Here is a 13,222-nt window from a genome sequence, read left to right as displayed (position 1 = left end):
GCTGGAGCACTTCTTCACCTCCTGGGCTGAATTCAGCTCTAAGAAATGGGACCTGAAATGGAGAGAAGAGTCAGTTCCAGACTCCAGCTATCCTGCCCCTGGCCCCACCCTGCCTCTCTGAGCATGGCGTCCTTGCCATCAAAAGCAGAGAAGAGACATGCCTCAGCTGGCTGCACAAACCTGCCAGGTCTGGGAACCGGAGAGAGAAGTGGTAGAACTATGGCAGACCCCCATCGTGTCCCCCAAAAGAGGGGATTCAGGCTAGGGTCAGAGAGAGCTCGAGGCCTGAGTGTGTGATTGGGAGACACAGTGGCATTCGACAAGTGTCCTTTCTGGGCTGCCACATCCCCATTGTAAGTGGGGCTGTGAGGATGAAAGGAGACTTGTGTTGGTAAATGCAGATGTAGAGCCCTACACATGGGCTAATTATGCTCCCCAGACTGGCTGGCTGTGGGTCAGAGGGGGCTGCTCCTTGTCTCTAAATGTGGTCGGGAGGGGCCGGACAGACTATATGTTTGTGGGTAATCAAAAGGCTGAGGGCGGGTAGAGGTGTGATATTGTTCCATTTGCTGCCATGGTTGGATGAGAGCTGGGCCTGAGCTGCAAGGTCTCCTGGACTTGGCTCTGTGGTTTGAGTTTGGACCCTTCAGTGTCTGGAGTCAGGTGAATGTTGAGTGACCCTCATTCCAGCACTGATTCCTCTGGGTCCGGACGGCACTGCAGCCAGCTCTGCAGGTCCAGATTGTCCCGTCCCACCCTGCAGCCCAGCTGCCTCCAGGAGGGCAGTGGCTGACCAGCCCCACACATTGGATAGCTCCACTAAGGCAAGGGAGGGGAAATGGTGGGATTCCCCCAATGCCCCAGAATTCCAGCTATATGCATTTTGCTCTGACTATCCCAGACTCTCTGGGTTTAGACAGGGGACGTGAACCAGGAAAACTTTCTTCAGGGAGGGGTCTTGGGTACAGAAGCATAGCAGCCCCGCCTGCTGAGGAAGGCTCTAGTACAGGAGTCATTTCCCATCGCAACATGCAGCCATTTCTGGGCTAAGCGAGGGCAATTGTTCCCCTGCATAGCTACACCCTAGCACTCTCAGGCAGGCAGCAAAGGACCAATGTCAGATCAAACTGCAGGGGGATGGGATGGAGCGCAGCAGAAAGTCCTTGCCAGAGTTTGTGTGTGGCCAGGGCAGGGAGGTTAACAGCTCCCCACCCCCCGGATTAAAGGCTCCCTGAGGACTGCAATGGCTGCGAGGGCAGAGGACCTGGAACCAGCACCAGCCAGGTGGAGTGGGACCAGGGGAGGCCGGGGGCTGCCAGGGAAGAGGGGTTGGGTGGGTGCCCGGGGAGAGGGGCTGGGGGAAGCTTGGGGCTGCCGGGGGAGAGGGGCCAGGGGGCTGCCAGGGGAGAGGGGTTGGGCGGGTGCCTGGGGAGAGGTGCCCAGGGAGAGGTATCTGGGGGGGCTCCTTTGATGAACTGTCTTGTGCAGGATGAGGGTGTGTGGAAGCCATCGGAGAAATGGTGCAACCAGCTGTTCTCTAGCGTGGTGCCCATGCTGCTGGGGGATGAGAATGAGGAGGCTGGAGGGCGACAGCTTTTTGACCTGGACAGCTTCCTCTCGGACATCTCAGACACTCTCTTCACCATGACGCAGTCCCCCTGCTCCCACCAGATGCTCCCAGAAAATGGTACGTCCCTCAGACCACATTCTCAACCATGAACCTCACAGGGCAGGGTGTGTGGCTGAGGGGTTCTGCAGGGGGTCCTGCCCTAGTTACATTAGCTTCTTCACATTTTCTCAGCACCCTCCCCACCCCAAACTAGGCACTCTGGTCCTGCCCTGCGCTAGCCAGGCCTGGTCTCCGGAGCAATCGCCCCAGCGTGGCTCCTTCCAAAGCAGCCAGGTCAGGTTAACGAGGTGCCACAGACAGTGCCCGCGTCCTTTCCTCCAGTGCCCTGCCCCCACCCAGCAACCCACGAGCCATTCAGGCGGGCAGGGGCAGCACTTCCCATACATGCAGCAGAGCAAACGATACAAGGTGCTAGTCCCAGGAGCAATGGCCTAGCACTAATAATAACATACACTTCCAGAGTGCCTTCCTGCCAGGGGACCTCAGAGCTCCACTCAGCCACCACAGACATGCAGCCCCATCTGGGGTGGAATGTGGCCATTGTGTACCACTGCACAGCAAGCTGGAATGGCAGGCAGAGAATGCCATGCCCTGCTGAAAGTGGGCGCAGTGTAAAGCATGCAGCGGGAGCAGGCTAACATGCTGATTGGTAGCCTCTTTGGTAGCCCCCTCTCCCCTAGTGGCCAGGGCCATGGGCATGTCTCAGGAGGTCAGTAGGAAAGGTGGGGCTGAGACAGGAGTGTTCCCTAGCAGCTGCTGTAAGAGCTCCAATGGGGCAGAGTTCCAGGGAGGGCTTCAAGCTGCCAGAGCTTTACAATGGAGGGAGCAAAGTCACTACTGGCCCTGCAGGGAGGCAGTGTGGCCTACAGGCTGGTACACTAGGCTGGGACTCAGGAGCTGTCAAGGTTCCTTCCCCACTCTGAACTCTAGGGTACAGATGTAGGGACCTGCATGAGAACCTCTAAGCTTAACTGCCAGCTTAGATCTGGTTTTGCTGCCACCACCCAAATTATTTATTTATTTGGGAAACTCTGTCTACCTCCCCTGCAGAATATTTTCCTCCCAAGTGCTATAAGCCTTCCCGGAGTAGCCTTGAGAGACTTCTCCACCAAGTTCCTGGTGAACACTGATCCAAACCCTCGGATCTTAAAATAAGGAGAAATTAACTATTCCCCCTCCTTCCACCCCCACCAATCCCTCGTGAGTGCAGATCCAACCCCCTTGGATCTTAAAACAAGGAAAAATCAATCAGGTTCTTAAAAAGAAGGCTTTTAATTAAAGAAAGAAAGGTAAAAAATCATCTCTGTAAAATCAGGATGGAAAATAACTTTAGAGGGTAATCAGATTCAAAGAGCCCAGAGGAATCCCCTCTAGCCTTAGGTTCAAAGTTACAGCAAACAGAGGTAAACCCTTTAGCAAAAGGAACATTTACAAGTTGAGAAAACAAAGATAAACCTAACACACCTTGCCTGGCTGTTACTTAAAAGTTTGAAATGTGAGAGACTGGTTCAGAAAGATTTGGAGAGTGTGGATTGATGTCTGGTCCCTCTTAGTCCCAAGAGCGAACAACCCCCAAAACAAAGAGCACACAAACAAAAGCCTTCCCCACACCAAGATTTGAAAGTATCTTGTCCCCTCATTGGTCCTTTGAGTCAGGTGTGAGCCAGGTTACCTGAGCTTCTTAACCCTTTACAGGTAAAAGGATTTTGGTGCCTCTGGCCAGGAGGGATTTTATAGTATTGTACACAGGAGGGCTGTTACTCTTCCCTTTATAGTTATGACAGGAGCCCTGGGTGCTATTCTCTGCTGCTGGGTGACCTTGGGCAAGTCACATCCCTTCTCGTGCCTCAGTTTCCCCAACTATAAAATGTGTGTAATGACACTGGCCCCCTTTTCAAATGTGCCGAGACCCGTGGCTGAAAGGTGCAGGATAGGGGCTGGAGTTTATTGTTAATATCTCCCCTTCCAGGGCAGTTGTCCCCTGCCACATCCTTCTGCCTGGCTGAGCCCTCCCTGGCTTGTTCAGGGCAGGTCCTCTCCCTCCTGCTCCAGGGGCCCTGCCATCTCAACCCTCCCCTCCTGCCTGAGGGAAGGAGAATCTCCCACCAGAATGCAGCCCCCCTCCTGGGCTTCTGTCTCCCCCAATCAGCAGGAAGAGGGGATCCAGCCCCCAGGGCTGGGAAATGCCTTCCATCCCTTGTGCAGATGATGGAGGCTTCAGGCCATGGGGGGAACAGCAGGGGATTCTTGGGGGGGGTGGAGGCTTCAGGCCAGGGGGGAACAGCAGAGGATTCTGGGGGCCTTCAGGCCATGGGGAAGGGGGGGGCTGCCCAGCATTAGCGATGGAGCAGGTGAGTTCTCAGCTGCCCCCCTTCTACAGTCTAGTGGCACAGATACATTCTCTGCGAGGCCATGAGGTGAACGGTCTCCCATGAAAGCCCGATAATGGGGCAGGGGCAGAGAGGCAGGGTAGGAGGCTCCTTGAGGGCTAACAAGCTGGCAAGAGTGAGCCAGGGAATGTGGGGCACAAGTGGAGGACTATGGGGAGCAGGAATCAGGGACCAGGGAAAGGGAAACTGATGGGCTGGTTCTGCCCTTTTGCAGCCTACACTGGGAACGCCGACATGATCCAGCCAGGCCTGACCCCACTGCAGCCAAATCTTGATGATTTTATGGAAATCTCAGGTAGGAGCCAGCCCTGGCAGAAGACAGTCTGTTTGTGGAAGCTGGATTTGTGCAGCGGGGATGGGGACGCATGGCCCATTTTCCCAGTGCCTCAGAAAGTTTAGCCACAGTGGGCTGGAGCTGAGTGCTGTCCCCTGGCCTAGCAACAGAGGGGGCTGACAAATGGCAGTGGGTAGAGCTGAATGGGAATCTGCGGGGCCCCTGGGACTTCACATCAATGAGCCGAAGGAGGGGAAGCAATGGCACTGCGGTGAAACAACCCAAGGATACTAAGGTGGGGGGAGTTGCAAACAGAACAAGGACAGAGTATATAGCTGGTCCTGGGGAGCCAAGCTGCGCTGGGGTAGGAGGGCAGGAGGCCAGGTCCTGGGGAAATGAATTTCTCCAAATGTAGCTCTCTTTACAGGAATGTGAAACCACAAGGGGGTTTGGCTGCAGACAGAGGAAGGAAAACTCTCCCCACAAGAAAGAGGAAATCTCTAGGGGGCGAGCAGCTTTCTGCTGTGCTGCCAGGGCTGGGGAGCGGGATGGGGGAAGGCGCCTAGGGGGGATGGGAGGGAGCTTTCGGAGGGGCCCCCTCGTTGCCCCTGGAACTCTCCTGTCTGCCCCTGCACCCCTGGGCCATTGAGACAGCCTAGCTGCATGGGGGCTGGGTCCCCCCAGCAGGACCCTCAGAGAACTCTAGGTCACTGTGCATGGTTCAGGGCCCGGACAGAGGTGCAGCCCTGTGACAGCTGCTCCTTGCAGCTGAGAGGAAAGGAAGTAGGATCCTGATGGTGGTCCCCAGGGTATCAGGTCCTGATGGAGCTGGGCAGTGATTTGCTGCCAGGGGAGGGCAGTGACTTAATGCATATGGTGGCTGACCCTGCAGGGAGCTGTTCCTGCATCCCCTGGGCAATGCCATCCTCCCAGTGCTGCTCATGGAACCAGCTTCCGCATCTGGGGGTTGGGCTTGCAGGCAGGTCATGGGCCACCTGTGCAAGAGAGGGAGAAGGAAGGGGAGGGGGCGCATCCACTAGGTGATGGGCTTCTCCATCGCACTCCAGCAGCTCAGCCCCCAACTCTGCCCCAGAGAGAGGGGCAGTAAGGCCAGACTGGGCCACTGGGCTATGGGGCAATAGTTAATGGTGGACTTGCCCCATGATGCTCGTGCCACCAGCTCTGCAAAGGGGAACAGCCTAACCTGAGAGCAGGGGTGCAAGGGCTTCTAGGGGGTAGGAGTCATGGGATGCCCCATCCGGATGGAGGGGCAGGAGTGTGAGCATCTGGGGGCCTCTGCCTCCACTGCTGGAGCGGGGCTAGGAGGAGAGAGGCCGCGGAGGAGGCTAAGAGAGCATGGGGGGTGAGAATATGCAGGTAAGAGTTTGCAGGGGGAATCGAGACAGAGTCAAACCGTGAAAGTTGGACTAAAGGAAACGCAGCTCTAGAGACTGGTGAGGGAGAGCAGAGACTCCTGCTCACAGCACTGCAAACCGGGCTAGAGCGAGACGCTGAGCAGCACTGAGGAGGGGGACAGGGAGCCGGGGGAGGAACACAAATGAGAGATACAGCTCAGGCCCCTCTGCACCTTTTTTTGGCCGTGGGGCAGCCCCACCTCAAGGCTCCAGCATGGCCCCTTGCCTTTGATGGGCCCAACCTGTCCCCAAACCAACCTGCAGCTTTGGGCTTCAGCTAGGGGGAGTGCCCTAGGTGTGAACGTGGAAAGCGCCCAGCCAGCACAACCTGTTGAGCTCAGCAGAGGTCAGTAAGAAGCTATGTAGAGGGCCAGTCACTGGCTGCACAATATCTCGCAAGCCAGGGGTGGCTGTCCTAGTGGAATGGCCTGGGCATCGGCACAGCTCTTGTGCCTGCAGCTTCGTGTGGGCTCAGGGCTGACCTTTGAGGAGGCTGGTTGGCCTGGGCCTCCTGGAGCTCTATTGCCAGTATCCACTTCCCACTTTCCTCCTTGGGAGGAAACAAGTGACCTTGCATCATTTGGCTGATGGCTGATGCAAGACCAGACGCTGGCAGAAAGCTGAGGCTGGGACGGCAGACGGTAGCGCAGCCTGCAGGTGCATTCCTGGGGCGCCCTGTGGATGAGCCAGACACGGAGGAAGTGAATGCAGATTCTGCACTCTTACACCACTTCCTGCAGCCCTGCTTGTTGGAGACACTGGGGATGCCCCACTTCTGGCCAGCACCCCCTAATTCGTTTCCTACAGCACCCCCTGAGGGGAAAGGCCAGGACTGGAGCAGCTGGAAGCTCTCCACAGCCAGTGTTCCTGCAGCCAGGAGCTAGGGCTGGTGGGAAATTTTCTGCTGAACTTGTTTTTCGATGAAAAATCGGGTTTTCAGCAGAATGCTCCTGAAGACTGTCTGCTTTCCATGGAAAATTCCCACATCACTGAGAAACAGAACTACCTCTGTTACGTATAGCACCATGGTACCTCTTGGGAATTGTCGTGTGCATGCCTCACACTCCCATTCTCCTCCGTGGGCCGTGGTGTCTGACTTCATTGCTCATGCTGCACTATGGGCAGGGAACCTGAGATTCCTAGATTAGAAGGCCAGAAGGGATCCCTGGGATATGACCTGTATAACACAAGCCATAGACCTGTCCTGAATTAAATCCTGGTTGAACTAGAGCAGAGCTTTTAGAAAAACATCCCAGATGTAACAATTGTGAATGCTCGAGAATCCACCATGACCTCTGGTAAATTGTTCCAAAGGTTAGTTACCCTCACTATTAAACATTTGCACTTTATGTCTAGACTGAATTTGTCTAGATTCCACCTCCAGTCATTTTATCTTGTTCTATCTTTGTCTGCTAGATTGGAGAACTCACTAGCAAAGTTTTATTCCCTGTAGAAGTACCTAAAAACTATGATGGATAGATTGAACTCCTTGATTGTGTCACTAGAAACAGGTTTTCCAAACCTTTAATCATTTTCATGGCTCTTCTCTGAACCGTCTCCAAATTAGCAACATCCTTCTTGAGTGGTAAATGTCAGAACTGGACACAGTATTCCACCACTGCCAAATGCAGAGGTAAAATAACCTCTCTACTCCTACTTGAGATTCCCCTGTTTGTACATCCCAGGATCACATTAGCCCTTTTGGCCACCGCGCACTGGGAGCTAATCTTCAGTTGATTATCCACCATGACCCCACATCTTTTTCTGAGTCCCTGCTTCTCAGAGTCTTTTGTCCTGTAAAGTATGGCCTACATTCTGGGGTCCTAGATCGATGTATGACTTTACATTTGGCCAAGTTAAATCGCATATTGTTTATTGCATTCAGCTTACCAAGTGATCCAAATCACTGTGTATCAGTGGCCTGTCCTCTTCATTGTTTACCGTCCCCTCTAGCTTTATGTTGTCTGCAAACTTCATCAGGGATTATTTTGTTTTCTTCCATGTCACGACAAAACTGTTAAATAGTGTAGGGCCAAGAACCAGTCCCTGAAGGACCTCACTGGAAACACACCTGTTCGATGGTGATTTTCCATTTCCATTTACATTTTGAGCCCTATCCGTTAGCCAGTTTTTAATCCATTTAATGTGTGCCATGTTAATTTTGTATATTCTGATTTTTTAATCAAAATGCTTTGCAGTTCCAAGTCAAACACCTTACAGGAGCCTAAGGATATTACATCAAGCAGAGTGCCACAAGGGTTGGTACTGGGGTTAATTTTGTTCAGTATCTGCATTAATGATCTGGACGATGACATGGACTGCACTCTCAGCAAGTTTGCAGATGACACTAAATTGGGAGGAGTGATAGATACGCTGGAAGATAGGGATAGGATACAGAGGGACCTAGACAAATTAGAGGATTGGGCCAAAAGAAATCTGATGAGGTTTAACAAGGACAAGTGCAGAGTCCTGCACTTAGGACAAAAGAATCCCCATGCACTGCTACAGACTAGGGACCAAATGGCTAGGCAGCAGTTCTGCAGAAAAAGACCTAGGGGTTACAGTGGACGAGAATCTGGATATGAATCAGCAGTGTGCCCTTGTTGCCAAGAAGACTAACAGCATTTTGGGCTGTATAAGTAGGGGCATTGCCAGCAGATCAAGGGACGTGATCATTCCCTTCTATTCAGCATTGGTGAGGCCTCATCTGGAGTACTGTGTCCAATTTGGGGCCTCACACTATATGAAGGATGTGGAAAAATTGGAAAGAGTCCAGTAGAGGGCAACAAAAATGATTAGGGGGCTGGAGCACATGATTTATGAGGAGAGGCTGAGGGAACTGGGATTATTTAGTCTGCAGAAGAGAAGAACGAGGTGGGATTTGATAGCTGCTTTCAACTACCTGAAAGGGGGTTCCAAAGAGGATGGATATATCATTAGTTTGATGGGAGCTATTTTCCATAAACCTGTGCTGATTGGCATTAATTATATCACCCTCATTTACTTGTATATTAATCGAGTCCCAGATCAGCTATTCTATTATGTTGCCCACAATTAATGTCAGGCTGACAGGCTTGTAATTACCTAGATCATCCCGTTTATCCTTTTGAAATATTGGCCCAACATTAGCTTTCTTCCTGTTCTCTAGAACTTCCTCCAAGGCTCCTAGAGTTATTGAAAATCAACATTAATGGTCCAGCAAGTTTCTTGGCCTGCTCCTTTAAAACTCTTGGATTATGTTATCCCATCCTGCTGATTCAAAAATATCTGACTTTAGTAGTTGCTGTTTAACATACTCTTATGTTTCTATGGGAATGGAAAGTATTTCACCTTCATCTTCATCCGCATCTCTGACATGACTACACTGGTTGTGTTTTTTCCTAAATACAGAGCAGCAATATATATTAAGCACTTCTGCCTTTTCCTTGACAGCCCTGCCAAGAGGGAGAAAGGGGTGCTTCATGGGAGAGGTAGCTAAATAGGCTAACATAAGGCACCCAAACCACAGTTCCCATCAGGCACCATGGCACTAGTTTGAATAAAAATATTTCAGTTTTTAGCCAAAATATTTGGCTGAAAACTCAAAATTTTCCATGACCCCCCTTCCCTAATTTCCAACTCACTCTGCTGGGGTCTCCCCACAACCGGCACTCCTGAACCGTGGCCTACATCAGCCATTCCTAGCCTGTGGTCCATGGAGCATGTGGCTGTGGCTCTGTGGAGGGCAGATTGGGAACGTGATGGTTCTTATTTCCAGCTGCTAAAATGCATGAATGGAAGCACAAGCTCCCTTTCCTGTTCTCTGCAGCTGCCCCGCGCAGGTTATGTCATTGAGGAGCAGTGATGAATGGGAAGAGGCAACTCTATGGAACAGTCTCCAAGATGCGACAAAGAGTCCTGTGGCTCTTCGTAGACTAACAGACGTTTTGGAGCATGAGCTTTCGTGGGTGAATACCCACTTCCTCAGACGCATGTAGTGGAAATTTCCAGATGCAGGTATATTTATACATATTTATACCTGCCTCTGGAAATTTCCACTACATGCGTCTGACGAAGTGGGTATTCATCCACGAAAGCTCATGCTCCAATACCTCTGTTAGTCTATAAGGTGCCACAGGATTCTTTGTTGCTTTTTACAGATCCAGATTAACACAGCTACCCCTCTGATATTCTCCAAGATGTTTCCTTTCTTGTCTTTCCTGGGGACAGCCTGGTGTGCTGGACAGGTGGAGTGACCACTCAGCCCAGCAGGGCTCTGAGCTGAAGCAGCAGTTCAGTTTGGCCCCTTCATGCTTACTCTCTCTGGGCCTGTGCTGCTGCTGCTGCTTTTGCACGGAGGCTGTAGGAAGTCGTAGCATTTCTGATTAGCACAACCAGAGAGGAAAATAACCTCCTGGTGGGAGGGGCTGGCTGGCTTAGGCCATATTTCTAGTGGGCACTAAAGGCCGAGTGCCCACCTGGTCAGTGCTCCTAGGCCTGGGATGGAGAGAGAGGCAAAGGTGTAGTGCGGGAGCTCGCTGCATGCAAATAGGAAGAGAATTGTTCAGATCCAGGACTCTACCCAGTGCATGGGAATGACACATCCCTTTCCCCAAAAAGGTTATAATCCAGGATCACAGCCTGTGGAAAAACCTGAAATGTGAGTGTGTGTGTGGGGGTGTGTGTAGATGTGTGTGTTGGGGAGGTGCTGGGGGTAGGGGACATCGCAACACCCCCATTGCCAGGAAGGCTGCTGGAGCCAGACTTCCAGGTGCTCAGTGCTGTTCTCAACAGGAGCTGCTGGGTGCCCACTGCTTTTGACAATCTGGCCCCTTGGCTGAGTGGACTGAGTGGGAGCTGAGCTGCTCTGGAAGTCTGACCCTGGGTTTCCTGAGAGATGCCTCACCCAGTGCTGGGAGACAGAAATGCGCAGAGTGTGGGAGAGTGCAGGGCCAGTGCAACCATTTAGGCGGTCACCTAGGGAGCTGGGATTTGGGGGGTGCCATTTTCTTTGGCAGTGACTGCGGCGGCTGGGTCTTTGGCCGCCCCCGTCGCCACCAGCATTTAGGCGGAGGGAGCTGGGGCAGGGGAGCGCGGGGAGGGCCGCCTGTAGCAAGTAAGGAGGTGGGGGCGGCACGACAGGGAACTCCCCACCCCAGCTCACCCCTGCTCCACCTCCTCCCCGAGCACGCCATGGCCGCTTCACTTCTCTTGCCTCCCAGGCTTGCGGCGCCAATCAGCTTAAGTGCTGCAAGCTTGGGAGGCGGGAGAAGTGAAGCGGCCACGGCGTGCTCGGGGTGCTTGTGCTTGTGTGTGGAGCAGGGGTGAGCTGGGGTGCCTCAGGACGGAGGGTGGGGGGTGGGGAGCTGTCACAAGGGGGGCGCCTCAGGGCAGAAGGGGGGAGCTGCCGCAGGGGGCGTGCCTCAGGGCGGGGGTACAAGGTGGAAGTTTTGCCTAGGGCGCGAAACATCCTTGCACCGGCCCTGGGAGAGGGAGGTGGGCCTGGGGGGTCGCTGGCCCCATCACTAGCGTCAGGCAGGTCAGTACCTCACAGTGGAATAAAACAAGCAAAGCCCAAGAGGGAGACACAAGCCTGAGCTGAGGCTAAGCCTGAGCCCCGTCGTGGTGCCGTGTGCCTGTCAGTCAAGGAGCAGAAGCCAGTCCGGAATGAGGAACCACCCCGTGCCCTTAGGGTGTGTGGGAGAGGGGTCTGAGTCAGATGGAGAAGTCCTGATGGCAGAGCCAGGGGAGCAGCTGGGCCTGGTGTCTGACAGCTGCCTGCATTCTGCTTCAGGTAGGACCCTGCTCTTTGCTCTTGGGACTGCTGCGGGGCTGAGCTACCCCGGCTCTTCCAAAGGACAGCCCCTCCCTTCTCCACGGACTGGGGGCGGGGGGGTTTTAAAGCCCAGAGATGGCACTAAAGGGGCTTTGATTTGGAAGCTGGGGAAGGTGGGAAAGACATAAGAAGGAGCTGTACCGCCCCCCAGGAGTCTACTGAGGACCGCCCCAATACTCTTGCCACTGGGGCAAAGGGTTTGGGAGCTCAGGTATTGGGCTGTCAGCGTGAGCGCCTGCTCTAAGCAAGAACTCCAGCCACCTGGTTACCGTCACCAGCCCAGGGTGGCTCAGTGGAAGGCAGCAGCCAGTGGCCAGGACCATGTGCTAGGGGAGGAGGGGAGGCGTGACTGGGACAGAGGGGTCTGGGGAGAGCATTGGACTGTCCTGTGGGGATAGGGGCACATACAGTCCCTGCACTGAGAAGCAATTGGGCAGGGCTTGCCGCCTGTCTCTGTCGTGTGCTTGGAGAGATCCCCCGAGGAATTGAATTGAGCACCAGGGAAATGCCTAAAATACACACAACCCGCTGCCGTGCCAGCAGCTCATTCCCTTGGCCATGGGAACAGCCCAGCCCCTCTGCCAAGGATGACCAGGCTTTGCCGTCTCTGTGGATGATTGTGGGGCTTTGTATGGCTGAGCTCCTGGGATACTGCATCGAGTAAGCCAAGATGCCCACCCCAACACCTCCCGCGTGGCCCCACGTCCATGGCTGAGTGGCCCAGGTAGGGGCTGGGCTCCTGACTCTGCCCTGCCTTGCCCTGCAGTGGAGTTACTTACCCCTGTGAAAAGTGGGTGCAGAATGGCTGCCTTGAACAACCACTGTGGGCAGAGCAGAGCTGGGTCCCTCCTCTCTGGGCCCCTAAAGGAGGCAACTTTACAGAGGTGAAAGTGGGGCCTCTGGAGTTACCAGTTCTGTAGAGAAGAGAAGTGTTTTCCAAGGCACCAGCACAGGGCTTGCTCCCCAGATCCTAGGATCTCAGGGTTGGAAGGGACCTCAGGAGGTATCTAGTCCAACCCCCTGCTCAAAGCAGCGCCAATCCCCAGACAGATTTCTGCCCAAGATCTGTAAGTGGGTCCCTCAAGGATTGAACTCACAACCCTGGGTTTAGCAGGCCAATGCTCAAACCGCTGAGCTCTCCCCCCCTCAGCCTGAGGAAACATCAGAGCCCAGGGAATCCCATCCAGAATTATCTGCGCAGCTGCTGGGAGCTGAGCGCTAGAGACTCGGACCCTGCTGCACTCAGGAGTTGGCAGTGGACACGAGGCTGAGTGGGTCAGTTAGTGGTGGGGTTGGCCTGTGGCTGGCTAATGCCGGGACTCCCCCAAGGTAGCTCATGTCAAAACAAGCTCTTGGCTCGACTGGGATCCCCGTTCCTTAGTGAATTCCCTGCTAGACACAATGCCTCTGGTCTCTGGGGTACGGCTTCGCTCAGGGAGCAGTGTAAGTCCCATCTCAGACAGACATGCATGCACTGGTGCTTTGACCGAGCTAACATGAGACAACTAGCAGAGTAGCAGCAGCGGTGTGGCTAGCCACCTGAGCGTGGACCTGGGACCTGCGATGGAGTTGTCATCAGGCAGCTGTGCTGCTGTTCTCAGCGCACCAGCTCCATCAGAGCTAGCCCATGTACATCTACCTGAGCTGGGAATTGCACCTCCAGCTCCAGTGTGAAGAACCCTAGAGAGAACCAATCAG

At 53.9% G+C, this 13,222-nt stretch overlaps 1 protein-coding gene across 1 annotated transcript in view; it reads left to right on the top strand.

The window, feature by feature from the left end:
- MLXIPL (MLX interacting protein like) overlaps positions 1-13,222 on the top strand; it is a 60,634-nt gene that overhangs the window by 19,006 nt on the left and 28,406 nt on the right. The window contains exons 6-7 of the mRNA XM_030536596.1: positions 1,489-1,687; positions 4,235-4,315. Coding sequence (XP_030392456.1) covers positions 1,489-1,687; positions 4,235-4,315 — 280 coding nt within the window. The remainder of the gene's footprint in view (positions 1-1,488; positions 1,688-4,234; positions 4,316-13,222) is intronic.

The sequence above is a fragment of the Gopherus evgoodei genome, chromosome 17 (assembly GCF_007399415.2).
Source record: "Gopherus evgoodei ecotype Sinaloan lineage chromosome 17, rGopEvg1_v1.p, whole genome shotgun sequence".
Lineage (NCBI taxonomy): Eukaryota > Metazoa > Chordata > Testudines > Testudinidae > Gopherus > Gopherus evgoodei.
This window is presented reverse-complemented; position numbering and strand designations above follow the sequence as displayed.